The sequence below is a fragment of the Bufo gargarizans genome, chromosome 6 (assembly GCF_014858855.1).
Source record: "Bufo gargarizans isolate SCDJY-AF-19 chromosome 6, ASM1485885v1, whole genome shotgun sequence".
Lineage (NCBI taxonomy): Eukaryota > Metazoa > Chordata > Amphibia > Anura > Bufonidae > Bufo > Bufo gargarizans.
This window is the reverse complement of record NC_058085.1, coordinates 284,542,628-284,557,847: the sequence shown is the minus strand read 5'-3', so window position 1 is coordinate 284,557,847 and position 15,220 is coordinate 284,542,628. Positions and strand designations below refer to the sequence as shown.

The window sequence follows — 15,220 nt, the reverse complement described above, 5'->3', positions numbered from 1 at the left end:
AACCTGTCCTGTCCTAGTCCCTCTCACAAAGCTGAGCAAGAGTGTAACTATATCCATATGAAGCATAGCAGCTGCTAAGGCTGACCTCACATATATCCGGCCATCTGGGTGGGAGGGAAACTGATGCCATAGTTTTCCATGGATTCGTATATGATGCTACTCTGCCCGTGTAAAATGAGTGGTGCTACCGTTTACATTGCCGCAGTTTATAGGAACCCCTAAACTTTGCTGGGGTCCTATGAAATCGTAATTGTGCCCCTGCAGCTGAGGGTTTGTTACAGTGTATCAGTGTACAATCCTATAAACTCAATAAAGGCCTGTTTCACACTTGCGTTGTTGTTTTCCGGTATTTAGATATTGAGATCCGGCACTGGATCTCCTCATGGATTCTGAATGGAAAGAGATCCATCAGGATGTCTTCCGTTCTGTCAGCTTTCCGTTTTGTGACAGGAAATAAAAACGGAAAAAAAACGGATCCATCACAGAAAACAATGCAAGGCCATTCACTTTAATGGGTCCGCAAATCCGGAGATGCGGAATGGTGCGGGACAGAAGCACGGAACGGAACCCTACGGGAGCACTACGGAGTGCTTCCGTGGGGTTTCATCCCGTACTTCCGTTCCGCAAAAAGATAGAACATGTCCTATCTTTTTGCAGAATGGCCGGATCGCGGACCCATTAAAGTGAATGGGTCTGCGATCCGCTGCGGCTGCCCCACGGATGGTGTTCGTGCATTGCGGCCTTCTATTTGCGGGCCGCAGCATGACCACGGGGTGCACACGTTCGTGAGCAGGAGGCCTAAGGCTACATGCACACGGCCGTATGTGTTTTGCGGTCCGCAAAAAAAAGGATGACGTTCCGTATGACATCCGTTTTTTTTTTTTTGCGGATCCATTGTAATGCCTATCCTTGTACGTAAACTAGAAAAAAAATAGGACATGCACAATTTTTTTTGCGGGGCAACGGAACGGACATACTGATGCGGACAGCGCATCCTATCCGCAAAAAAAACGGAACGGACAAGGAAACAAATGTAGCCTAAGGCCCCATTCACACGTCCGCAAAAGGGTCCGCACCTGTTCCGCAATTTTGCAGAACGTGTGCGGACCCATTCATTCTCTATGGGCCCGGACGTGAAGCAGAGAGCACACTATGTGCTCTCCGCTTCCGCATTTGCGGAGCGCGGCCCCGAACTTCTGGTCCGCACCTCCGCAAAAGATAGAACATGTCCTATTCATGTCCGCAGCTGCGTTTCTATAGGGCGTGCTGGCCTGATGTGTTGCGGATCCGCAATTTGCGGGTCCGCAACACACCATGGATGTGTGAATGGACCCTAAGTCAATGGTGACGAATCCGTTTTTTTAGGAGCCTAAAAAAACAGATCTGTCACCCATTGATTTTCAATGTATTTAGTGATGGATCCGTTTTGATTTCACACTACCGCATCCTAACAAAACGGAGGCATCCTGATGTGCAAAATCCAAACGGATCCATTTCATTCCGGTATTAAGATCCTCTGCCGGATCTCAATACCGGAATTAACAACGGAAGTGAGAAACGGGCCAAAGTTTCAGTTCAAATCTCTCTCCTTTCCTGGACTTAGTTCTTACCTACTATGACACATTGTAACAAACTCTCTGTAATATTTTGTCAGAAGGGCCAGAATAGGACTGGTTTTCAACCTTTTTAAAATGAATGAGGCATCACCCAGATTTGCCCCTTGGCATTACTTTAGGGCGGCTTCGATGCCCTATAGGTTGTATAATGGATGACTGTACAGACTGCGCAGCCAGTGATGGAGCTCTATCTTCCTCCCCAGCCTGTGATTGTAACGTAGCTGGAACAGAGGGAAACGCCTGTCGGCGAGACCCATTTACCGGCAGCTGTATCTGCAAGTACAACTTCCAGGGAGAGGCTTGTGACATATGTGCCCCTGGCTACTACAACGGCACCTGCCAAGGTGAGTCTGCCAATATGGCCGTGAGGAGTAATGGTGCAGATGCCACACATCCTATGAGTGGTACTAAGTCACTGTATCCTCCCCCTACTACTCCTCTCCCTGCCCCCTCCTTATTTTTGTCTTTTCCATTGAATTTCCTATTTTTCTGCCTGCCGACCTTTCCTTGCGCTATGCTCCTGTGACCTGCAGAGTGCCAGTGCTCCGGACCTGGCGTGTACGATGGGAGCTGTGATAAGGACACCGGACAGTGTGTGTGCCGGGATGGCTTCGAAGGAACGTTCTGTGACCGATGTGCTGCGGGCTATTTCAGTTACCCCCTGTGCCAGTGTGAGTCCTTTTTCTGAAGTGGTTTGGGGACCTGTAATGTATTATACACTTCTGGAATGAATGGCCGGGACACTATGCACTTCCTGCCTTTGCTTGGTTTTCCCATTATTAAGCTTGATTGTTATGGATTTGGTGGGTGCTGGTATAGTATAGTCTAGCAGTGTTATCGCCACCTAATGGCTTCCCAAGCTACTGCAATGCTTATGTTTCCTGTGTCTTTTGCTAGTGTGTGGATGCAGCCATGTAGGCACCTTACCCGAAGGCTGCGATCAGAGAGGGCGCTGCTACTGCAAGCCGGAATACGATGGTCCTAGATGTGAGCAGTGCTCAGGGGGATATCACTCCTACCCCTACTGCCAAGGTATGATGAATCACTATTCAGTACCCAGCGGATTTCTACTTAACACTTAGGCCTCATGCACACGAACGTTGTTTTTCTTCGCATCCGAGCCGCAGTTTTTTGCGGCTTGCATGCGGACCCATTCACTTTAATGGGGCCGCAAAAGATGCAGACCGCACTCTGTGTGCTGTCCGCATCTGTTGCTCCGTTCCAGTGATCCGCCCCAAAAATATAACCTGTCCTATTCTTGTCCGTTTTGCGAACAAGAATAGGCAGTTATATTAATGGCTGTCCGTGCCGTTGCCGCAAATTGCGGAACGCACACAGGACGCCATCCAGTGTTTTGCAGATCCGCAATTTGCGGACCGCAAAACACACAACGGTCGTGTGCATGGAGTCTTAATCAAAGGGGTTTTCCCATCACAGACGATGGGGGCATATCGCTAGGATATGCTCCCATTGTCTGATAGGTGCAGGTCCCACCTGCTGAGACCTGCAACTACACAGAGAAGGGAGCCCCGAAAGTTCTGGAGGGGGCACTGCACATGTGCAGCCTTTCTCAATTCATTTCTATGGGGCCATTGAAAATAGCAGAGAGCTGGATCAGCTATTTCCGTCTGCCCCATAGAAATGAATGGGAGCATGGCCGCTCAAGCGCGGTGTGCTCCCATTCATTACTATAGTGAGAGTGCTTGGTGGTGGCCCGAGATCCTCTGGGCCACCACCTTCCCCGCTCCATTCTCGGGACCCGCACCTATCAGACGAAGGGGATATATCCTAACGATATGCCCCCATTGTCTCAAATGGGAATACCCCTTTAATCCCAACAAAAATTGTCTACATGTTCTATGCCCGTATGAATGAAGCCTAAAGATTATTTCCATATGTAAAATTGCGTGCGTAATTACACTTTAACAGTTAGTTCGTCAGCCACTCATTTTACTGACGTGAATTAGCAATTTGAGAACAATTTCTAATTTTATTTCATTTTTTTCTTAGTTTGTTCATGTGATCGTCGGGGAGCATTGGACAATAACTGCACTCCAACTGGACACTGCCAGTGTCACCCCAATTATGCTGGACCCACCTGCAACCAGTGTGCCCCTGGCTACTATGGGTTCCCTACTTGTACACGTGCGTATTCACTGCAAATTCTACAGCCACTAGAGGGAGCACATGATCTTTCACTTCTCTTCCATTCTATTAGATGAGAGGTCTCCAACTTTTTTGGGGACCTTGAAAGCCACATCAAATTCTGAGAGAAAGTAACAAGCCACATTTAACACAAAGAGATCGTAGAAGCCATATAACCAATCGGAAATGGCTGGAAATCTTAGAAACTGTTAGGGCACGGCCACACTTGGGTCTCCTGACATTTCAGTTTTAGTATTCCGCATGAAATGACCATTCTGGCGCATTCAATTTTATGACTTTATGTAGTGCCATTCCTCTATTATTCCTACTAGATGTTTATGAATAAAGGTACAACAGGGTGTTACCATTGGGAGTGTTGTCCCTGCATAGCCTGCCACTGTCAGTGCTACCAGTGTCAGACTGTGCAGGGACACCCCCCCAACTGGTAACACCCAGTTGTACCTTTATTTATAAACTTATAGAAGGAGTAATAAAGGAAAGGCACCACACAGAGTTTTATGAATACGTGCTCCAGAATTGTTAATTCATGTGGAATGTAAGTAGTTACTAAAACAGACATGACAGGGGGTGAGAGGTCCTCTCTAACGGGAATCTGTCCTAACAGCTCCAGTGCATGCCGATGGGTCCCTGTATTCGTGAGCTCCCGCCTCTCCTAGCGGCTGATTTCTCATAGCAGAAGATATCTTCTGCGCATTACCCGACGACCATCACTGCCCAGGCAGTAGCAAAAGCGGCTTTAGGCCTCATGCACACGACCGTTGTTTTATTCCGTGTCCGTTGTGCAGTTTTTCATGATTTTCTGCGGACCCATTGACTTTCAATGGGTCCGTTGAAAACTCGGCTAATGCTCCGTTTGTTATCCGCATCCGTGGTTCCAGTCCGTCCAAAAAATATAACCTGCCCTATTATTTTCGCGGAAAACGGTTCACGGACCCATTCAAGTCAATGAGAGGCTCACAAGATTGTCCGCGCATCCGCGTCCTTTTTTTTCCTATCATTTACATGGCAAACCTGTCTTAGATTTTTTTTAACTTTCCTTTATGTCTGGTGATCCTTCAAAAATAAAAGAAGACACACGGAAACAAAAAAGGAAACTGATCACGGAACAACGGAACCCCATTTTGCGGAACGGAACACAACAACGGTCGTGTGCATGAGGCCTTAGTCTGATGAAGGCCTATTTTTGTGGCCGAAACGTCATGTGTAAAATTGCCGCACCTTCAATAAAAAATCACTATTAGTGCATTGCATATTGCTGGAGTTTTTTATCATTAATCTCCTAGCTCTCCGTTTTTTCCTACTGCATTTAGGGGCAGGTGGGCTGGGAGAACCAGGAGCTTTGAATATGAGGACTCATCGGCATGTGCTGGAGCTCTGCAATACAAGATTTAGAAAAAGTGCTGCGGGCAATTAAAGAACGTGACCTAGTATGGGGGATCTGCCACTAGTAGATGCTGCCCTTAATAAAACTGGTGACAGATGATTCCCTTTAAATGCTGAGGATTCTCCAGAGTGGAATTGCAGGCAGAAAATCCCACAGCACTTACAGTGGCAGCGAAGTGATGACATCTCATCCACAGGTTACAGAGAGAACCTGCAGTGTAAAGTGACATGTTTTATGGGTTGTAAATCTGCAGCAATGTCACTTTATGCTTCACATCTTACTCGCGGTCTTCAGCCTAAGGCTACTTTCACACTAGCGTATTTGCTGGATTCGGCAGGATTTAGCAAAAACGCTTCCCTTACTGATAATACAACCATCTGTGTCCGTTCTGAACTGATCCGGTTGTATTATCTTTAACATAGCCAAGACTGATTCGTCATGAACTCCATTGAAAGTCAATGGGGGGCGGATCCGTTTTCTGTTGTGTCAGAGAAAACGGATCTGTCCCCATTGACTTCCATTGTGGGTCATGACGGATCAGTTTTGCTCCGCATCCCAGGACGGAAAGCAAACCGCAGCATGCTGCGGTTTGCTCTCCGGTATGAGAACGGAACGGAATGCATTTTGGAGCATTCCGTTCTGTTCATTTATGTTTTGTCCCCATTGACATCGAATAGGGACAAAACGAAAGTGTTTATTCCGGTATTGAGTCCCTATGACGGATCGCAGTACTAAAAAATATTAACGCTAGTGTGAAAGTAGCCTTAGGACTACATCCACACGTAGCGAGTTCACTGAACATTTCCCTGGCAATTCTGCCAGCAATGCCACTGGAGGGCAGGCTTGGGGTGAGATGAGGGCCATTTTTGCCCTGGTTGGACAATGGACATGCCAGCTGCGAGGACTGTCTCATGGACTGGACCTCCACGTGGACGACTCGGGCTGCAGTGATGTCATGCGCTGGAGGAGGAGGCAGGCGATTCGTTGTTATAGCCTTTTATAGCTCCTCCTGTCACACAGCTTTACCCTGCCATACAGAAAACGTATTGCGGGTCTGCTAGATCCACTGCAAATGTTCGGATATAGCAGACAGCCGCAAGCCGCACAGCAAGGGCTCATGAACCACATGTGTCTCTCGAGCTGGGGACCCCCCTGTGTTAGACTATAGACATAATCAATGAGTTTAGGCATGCTCTGGCATGATGGGGTGAGTAGTTCTGGGATAGCTGCAGCTTTTTTTGCCTAAATTCTGTCTCTTCTTTCTTCAGCTTGCCATTGCTCCAGAGAAGGATCCCCCAACAGCATTTGTGACCCACAGAGTGGACAGTGCAGGTGTCGCCCTGGAGTCACCGGACTGAGATGTGACATCTGTGCCAGCGGAACATATGGATTTCCAAACTGTGAAGGTAAAGAAGGAGGTGGACTGGGCTTGAAGGAATATACCTGGCAGAACTAATACACTGGGTTATGTCTAGTGCAGGACCTCAGGGTGGGGGCGTGAAACGGGTTTACCGCATACATTGAATTCAGTAATGCCTGCTCTGCCTTCAGGAAATGTCATTTGTCAGTTCTATGTCTATTTTCCTCTTTCAGTGGGACCCTGTAATCCGGCTGGATCTACCTCTGTCAGCATAGATCCTCCAGAGGTAAGTATACATGGCAACTCGTTGGACGGTCTCTTCTAGTTAGAATGGTCCCTTAGCTGATACAAGCAGTGCAGTCACGGTTTGTGATCACTGCCACCGATGAGGCCTTTGATTGGCCGGCAGCAGTTACGTGCATGTAGATGTCATGTTACATTTCCCATTCAGTAGGGCAGGGGGCATAGGGTGCTGGTGCTGGAACTGTAGTGCCAATGACAAGTGCGTCTTTTTCTTTTAACCCCTCTAACCTGCCGGGCCATATGTAAGGGGGTTTCTGATCTCGGAGAAGATTGTTTTGGGCCTCCTGCGCTAGACCATATTTTTGGTCCACATCCAATGGATGCAGACCCATTAATTAAAAAAAATGCATCCTTATGTCTGCCCACTAAAAAGATAGAACATGTCCTATTCTTATTGCACATGTCTATAGTTGTGGGGGGGAGATGGCGGCATGCACACGTCCTGGAGCGATGTTTTGCGGATCAGTAGGTTTGGGGACTGCAAATCACATGCGGATGCCTCACTGAGTTCTCCACTATGTTCTATACTGCGGAATTGTTTTGTGTTGGTTGGGGGATTTTATTGCACTTTAAGTACCTGTTGTCCGTCTAATAAGTTGTCTCTTAGACTGGACGCTATAATAGGATTGGGAAGAGGAAGTAAAGGGCTCATTAGTTGAACTTGTGGAGAACTCGAGACCATGGTGAGCTTGCATTAGTTGTAGCAGTGACGTGTTGGTGAAGACACGAGGGGCAGAACGGAGCAGGGTCCCACAGCAGGGTCACAGCTGTTTTCGTGGAGGAAGCATTTGGAATGCACTCAGTCTCTGGCATCGGATGACATGTGTCATTGAGTGGAGATCACACAGGCAGAGATGGTGATGATTTGAGCTTTGCAGGCAGCCAAAGGGTTATCAGGCAGTCCCTGGTCCTTTAAAGGTGCGGGGAGGGCAAAACTGTGCCATGGGAGGAGAGAAGCAGGTCTGAGGGTTGAGTGACCATCTCCTCTCTTACAATACTAGTATGCTCATTCCTCTATGGACTAGTATGAGGAGCCGCCTATGGATCTTTCTTAGCCTCATCTTCTTCTTCTTTGTCCTTCAGGGCTCCTGTGAGTGCAAGGAGAATGTGGAGGGCACGGCTTGTGACAAGTGTAAACCCTTATACTGGGACCTCTCATCTGAACACCCCGAAGGCTGCAAGCGTAAGGAGGTCGTTCCCAATGTCCTCCCAACCCCCACTAATATAGACCTTTTAAATATTCAGACCAACTCTCTCTGTACCTCCTGCAGGATGTGATTGCGGCTCAGGGACAATAAATGGAGTTGGAGAGTGTCGGCAGGTAGGAAAACCGTTTAAAGTTCCCTTACCATTTTAGAAACGAGCCCTATGGGCATGTATTATACACAAGGAGTCTAATGTATTGCCTTTTTTATAGCTTTGCACCCCTATATATGGTTTTACTGGGGTCAGATGCAAAAATATACCTACAGAGCAACAGAACATCGCCACCTAGTGGTCACAAAATTCAGAAGAACCACATATAATGATTTAAAATATGGTTTGGTGTATGATTTCTCGGAAATGTGAATGGAAACATTGGTGCACATTTACAAAGATCGGCTTTTTGACACCAGTTGTTGTTTCCCCTTGTGCTGGTGGAGGATTAGCCAAATTTATAAAGAGGCATGTGCACTTCATATTCCGTGTCCGTGTGCCTGGCAGAAAAACTACTCCAGCCCCAGGCATAGTTTTTAGCCAACATGTACTCCTGTTTCCAGTAAATTTGCCGTGACTGGAGTCCGGGCCGACACGGCCCCCAACACGTCCCCGCTCGGATCTTGTCCCGCCCAACCATCAAAAACTTTTTAGCACTGGCTTAATGTTGCCGCACGGCTGTCAAAAGGAATACTTGTATTTATTTTTACTAAAATTGTCACAAGTCCCTTGACAAATGACCCCCATTTTATTCCATTCAGGCACTAAAAACCTGTACTGACCCGATGCTGCTTACGCTGCTGCAGGGGTGCTGCATACATTGCACAGGTTGGATTTGACGCAGAAAGGACATTGTATCTGTAGCAAGTACATGGATTTCTGCAAACCTCATTGGGCTGAATAGGAGAGTCACAGAAATTGTTGTAATAAATCTTTCGCCTGTGAATTCGCCAATGAGTCAGATGCCTAATTTCCTATTGTGTGGGGTATTGGGGAGTTATCAGGGGGCGATGGACGTGACTATGTACTATAGAAATGGAGATTATTTGAGGTGAGGGATAAACCACCGGGGCCTGTGTGTAATTTCAGATAGATGGAACTAATGAGAACTGCTGGGTCGACTCGGCGAGGGGGAAGTTATTCTGTCGATTTTCTCCTATCCATTACATTGATGGCTGTAGAGAGTGATTGATTGTGTCTGGCTGTCCAGCCGCTTCTGGTTTAAAGGAACAGTAACCGTACAAATGTTATTTTACCTTCTTATGGCAAATAATCAGTGGGGGTCCCACAAGTCCCTAATATAAATGGGCTGTGTCAGGAGGGTGAAGGGAGACTTGTGCAGGTGGCCATACAACTTTAGTAGTACAGTGGGCCCCAGGATTGGTCAGGCACCCACTAATTTGTAAGTAAGGGGCCAGAAAAGGCCATGTACTATCACTTATTATAGTGGGAATCGACTATAAATGAGTAAAATGTAGTGGGGGAGATTTACCAAGCTGGTCTTAGTTGCCCATAGCAACCAATCAGATTCCACCTTTCATTTTTCAGAGCTCCTTTGGAAAATGAAAGGTGGAATCTGATTGGTTGCCATGGGCAACTAAGCCAGTTCAACTTTACACCAGTTTTTATAAATCTCACCCAGTATTCGTTATCTGTCTCCGCGTGGATAGATGTGTTTAGGTCTTTTGAAGCTCGTCAGCACACAGGACGGATCCATGTAAGTAACATTTCCCTGTTTTACTAGGTGACTGGCCAGTGTTTCTGCAAACCCAACATATGCAGCGGATCGTGTAGCAAGTGCAAAGATGGATTCTACAACCTGAAGCCTGACAGCTATTTCGGGTGCAAGGGTAGGCTCTTGTTCTAAAAAAGAACTTCACCCCATACTCTGTGCTGCCCCCTACTGTGCAAGGCAGAAAGCTGCCAAAAGGAGTGGGGGAAGGGAAGTGACTACTGCTCTGAGCACATTTCAGCCCCAGCAAAGAAGTTGTCACCACAAGCCCTCTACTTTTTAGTTATTTTTTAACCTCTTTTGACTTTTTGAGTGCAGGTCTCCTGTCCCGTTTCTTTCAGGGTGGCTAATTCCCCTCTAATTGGGTATCTGGAAATTCCTCTTTAATTCCCTTTTAGAGGAGCGGATGCCACCTCCGCATGCCAGAGCAAACATCCCTATAAATATCCTCACGCCGCCTCCTAAGCCCGGCAGAATGAACTAACCAGGTGTTCACCCCCTGCAGGATGCCAGTGTGATATCGGAGGCTCTGTCGGCTTGGCGTGCAACGCGAGGACCGGTGAATGCCAGTGCCGTGAGAATGTGCAAGGTCCCCAGTGCAACCAGTGAGTGTCTGCTAGAGGAAGCTTCTAATGTATCGCCTGAATGTATTTAATATACTGTATTATACTGTGTAGGTTCCCGTTTTGTCACTCGCGCTGTGGCAGCTGCCGCCTCTAATTAAATTACACTGAAATCGACCTCTGTCCGGTACAAAGTCAGCTGCAGCCATGGCGGGTGATCACCATGGATGAAAAGTAGTGAAGACCACAAGTATCAATAATCGTATGATCCTATATCAAGATCTGTGTTTGCTGTCAGAGAATGGAACTTTCTTATCTACACCTCAAGGCTGTAAACCCACTGATTCCAACAGTGAAGGACTATCAAAGCAGACATGATAGTTATGAGCCTCTGCAAGTAAATGTTTCCATTCACTGACACCAAGCACATAGCTAGAAAATGGGGAGAAATTGAAACCTAAAGTTTGCTGTATACTAGAAAGTTGCAGATGTTTTCCTTATACAGTTTCCATGATCGTGATCCCTTCCAGGTATAAAATAATAATACCGTACGAGGAGCACTAATTATGACCACAGGGGTGGATTTATGTATAGACACAGGGAGTCCTTTACAATCAGTTTTACATCTCTTTTTGGTGTAAACTTCTATGTGACAATATTTGTCGCAGGGGCGTTTTTACGCCGCATACGACAACATGGCAGTACTGCAACACTTGTAAATTCATTAATTTTATGCCAAGAAAAAGGTGTAAAAGGTGCCGAAAAGCAACTAGATTTTCCAGCAGCCACAAGGACTACCAAAGATGGGCCTAATTTATGACAATGCACATAAATTCTTCCTGAAGCAACGTCAGCGTAAAAGGAATGAAAAAGACCACCAAAAAATGACTTAATAGTAATAAATGCCCCCCAGCGGGTATGTTTGTGTCTTTGGTGGAAGGGCGTCTGCCATTCCCATCTCAGACACTGATGGCATATTGCTAGGATATGCCATCAATGTCAGACAGATGCCATCTCCAGAACGGGCCCCACAAATTGAAGGAGAGTGCACCGAGCAAGTGCAGCCATCCTCTGTTCACTTCTATGGGAGTTCCAAAAATAGCTGAGTGATGGCTCGAATTTTTCCAGCAGTCCTATAGCGATGAATGGAGAGGTGGCTGTGCATGCGCAGTGGGCTCTCCATTCACTGCTATGGGCTTTTAAAAAATAGCTGAGATCGCTTGCTCAGCTACTTCTGGAACTCGCATAGAAGTGAAAGGAGAACATGCGCAGCGTGATCGCTTTCATTTAGGGAGGCCCGTTCTGGAAATAGGAATGGTTCCCAGAGGCGGAACCCGCTGCTATCTGACATTGATCAATGTTGAGATGGGTATAACCCTTTATAACCCGTTAATTAGGTAATCATAGTGCTGTCTGACATTGATCAATGTCTGAGATGGGTATAACCCTTTAATTAGGTAATCATAGTGCTGTGTGCATGACCGCACCAGGGAGGGACAGGGAGAAATGTGCAGGGGGCGCTAGATGTGAGATTACAAGCCCCATGTGTAATTGAAATGATAGTAATTTGGTGACTTCTATATTGTAATCCAGTTATTAGAGACCAAGAAAAAACTTCTGCTTGGTTTCATTTCTCAGACCAGTTGGCAGCTATTACTTTCCAGATCTGCATCACCTGAAATTTGAAGTGGAAGATGGGCGAACAACCGATGGAAGACCAGTCCGCTTTGGATACAACCCTCTGGAGTTTGAAAACTTCAGCTGGAGAGGATATGCTCAAATGTCTCCTTACCAGGTAACTTTGGAAACAGTCAGCAAGCTGGTTACCAAAGCCCTACAGCTTAGCTGAACTCCTGTATTGGGGGGGGGGGGGGGGTAGTTTTGCATACATCAGATGACTGTACAGTTAAAGACCACACTTTCCAGAATACAAATCTCTAGATAAAGCTTTGTGAAAAGCATGGAATGCTGGGAGATTTCAGCTTGGAAGACTTTAGAATTGCAAATACAGCTCTGGAGTAAAACGTGGCAGATTTGTTGCTGAAATTTCTGTGATGGAAAACTACTGGAAATATTACATCTGAATGGCATCGTTTTGGCAGGAAGCTTTTGGAAATAAACAAGCTCCATCCAGATGAATGGAACAGTCACATTTCTGCAATAGGTCTGCCATGTGTGAATGAACTCTTACACATTCTATAGCTCCAGATCAGTAATATAATATTTGTACACAGTGGGGGTCATTTACTAAGACCAGCTTTTTTCCGCTGGTCTTGGATTCCCCCTGCGCTGTCATAGGATTCACATAATTTATGACGAGGCATGTGCCTCTCCATATATTAGGTGCATCCATGCGCCTGGAGAGCAAAAACACTCCAGTCTCTGGAAACAGGCGTGAATGTTAGTAAATTTGCCAGGATCCATGTCCTTGCCCAGCCCCCGCCACTTCCAAGTGACGAAAACGGCACAAAAATGCCCATGCGACTAGAGATTATCGCAGGGGCGTTAAAGTCGTAAAAAGGGGGTTTGCATCTTTTTTATTGCCAAAAAGTGGCGAGGCGCATTTAAAAAATGATCCTCAGTGACTCCACCAGGAGAATAGTCAGTGCAGCTCTGCAGTATAATATAGGATGTGACTCGGGATCAGTACAGGATAAGTAAGGTATGTACACAGTAGCTCAACCAGCAGAATAGTGAGTGCAGCTCTGGAGTATAGTACATGATGTAACTCAGGATCAGCATAGGATAAGTAGCGTATTTACATGGTGACAATACCAGCAGAATAGCAAGTGCAGCTCTGGGGTATAATACAGGATGTAACTCAAGATCAGTAGGTAAACTAGAAGTAATCTTATGTAAGTACACAATGACTCCACCAGCAGAATAGTGAGTGCAGCTCTGGAGAATAATACAGGATCGGTACAGGATAAGTAATGTATGTGCACAGTGACCCCGCCAGCAGAATAGTTAGTGCAGCTCTGGAGTATAATACAGGATCAGTACAGGATAAGTCATGCCTGTGCACAGGGACTGCACCAGCAGAATAGTGAGTCCAGCTCTGGAGTATAATACAGGATCAGTACAGGATAAGTAATGTATGTGCACAGGGACTGCACCAGCAGAATAGTGAGTGCAGCTCTGGAGTGTAACACAGGAAATAACTCAGAACCAGTACAGGATAAGTAATGTATGTGCACAGTGACTCCACCAGCAGAATAGTGAGTGCAGCTCTGGAGTATAATACAGGATGTATCAGTATGGGATAAGTAATGTATGTGCACAGGAACTGCACCAGCAGAATAGTGAGTGCAGCTCTGGAGTATAATACAGGATATAACTTAGAACCAGTACAGGATAAGTAATGTATGTGCACAGTGACCCCACCAGCAGAATAGTGAGTGCAGCTCTGGAGTATAATACAGGATGTATCAGTATGGGATAAGTAATGTATGTGCACAGTGACTCCACCAGCAGAATAGTGAGTGCAGCTCTGGAGTATAATACAGGATATAACTTAGAACCAGTACAGGATAAGTAATGTATGTACACAGTGACTCCACCAGCAGAATAGTGAGTGCAGCTCTGTTATTTAGGATCAGTATAGATGCAGGGGTGTAGTTATAGTGGAAGCAGCTGATATGGGGACCAAAAGGAGAACTGAAAGATTTTATGGTCAGGGTCCCCTCCATAGTATTACACATGACATTTTATACAGTGACATTATATACAATGACCTGACATACAGTATATCTCTGTAGGAACCGGGTGGTGCGGCTCCCAGGCCTGGTCTGACAGAGCTATCTTGACTAGCCACAAGAGTGAGGGTTGCTGGGGTTTGGGGGCCCTTTCAAAAATTTGCTGGGGGGCCCAGTCAGTTCTTTACACCACTGTATAGATGTGTATATAGCATTCTACTTATTATATTACATTCCCCTTTATTCACAGCCTAAGGTCATTTTGACAATCAATGTGACATCCCCCGACCTCTTCCGAGTCGTGTTTCGATATGTGAATCGTGGTGTCGACAGCGTTTACGGGAAGGTGTCACTCATTGAAGAGAAGAAGTTTAACGCTTGTGCCAATTGTAAGTATCTCGCAGCCACTGAGAAGCGGTGCATTCCACAGGGCAGACAGTCCGGCTGTTCGCTGCAGAGTCATTAGGCGAGGGGGCGCGAGTGCGGACATAAGATCTTTCACTTGTTCTAGTCACAAATGTCATGTAAACGAAGCCGTTCTCATCTCCTGTGGGATATATTTGTTCTGGAACGTGACTTACAGGCAGTGAAATCTATCAGCCTTGTACAGAGCTCTGCTGGATGGGAGAAGAACATTTAGAAATTATTCAGATCAGAAGACAACTGTGAAAAGTCATTACTTGTGATAAACCTAAAACATCCAGGACACTTGTGTATTGCGGAACTGCATGAATAACAATTTCATAATATACCTCTGGCATTGGCATCTATTCCTTTACAGGTAGCAGTGTTATAATAATAGGGCAGGTAAGCTTTGGGAGTTCCCTAAAATGTCTGTCAGCCATCTATAGCCATGGGATGTTTTACAACTGTAGCTCCTGGACGGTAGTTAGGATGATGTCTTCCATTAATGTTGCCCTGTGCTCTATTCATGGTGTCATTGTCCCGCCAGACCCACTCTGGTATCAGACTGGTCATAAAGGGAGCCATTCCAATGATGGAGGTAACTGGAGGACCAGGCACTTCCACACACAAAACAACCCATTGATTTAAATAGGAACTGTGTAATGCCTGATTTCTCCTGTGGTGGAGCTGTAGAGAAATGCTTGGTGTCAGGTTTGCCTTAACTTACAGCTGATTGCCATAATGGATATATGGCCAGACCCATCAGCATCGCCCGACAGGTTCTCTGCTGTCATGATTG

At 46.2% G+C, this 15,220-nt stretch overlaps 1 protein-coding gene across 1 annotated transcript in view; it reads left to right on the top strand.

Annotated features, from left to right (window-relative positions):
• Window positions 1–15,220, top strand: part of LAMA5 (laminin subunit alpha 5) — a 123,838-nt gene that overhangs the window by 62,998 nt on the left and 45,620 nt on the right. The window contains 12 exon segments of the mRNA XM_044296273.1: window positions 1,820–1,960; window positions 2,150–2,287; window positions 2,514–2,648; window positions 3,627–3,761; window positions 6,435–6,572; window positions 6,760–6,812; window positions 7,913–8,012; window positions 8,101–8,150; window positions 9,771–9,876; window positions 10,264–10,363; window positions 11,960–12,116; window positions 14,267–14,405. Of these exon segments, the coding sequence (XP_044152208.1) occupies window positions 1,820–1,960; window positions 2,150–2,287; window positions 2,514–2,648; window positions 3,627–3,761; window positions 6,435–6,572; window positions 6,760–6,812; window positions 7,913–8,012; window positions 8,101–8,150; window positions 9,771–9,876; window positions 10,264–10,363; window positions 11,960–12,116; window positions 14,267–14,405 (1,392 nt within the window).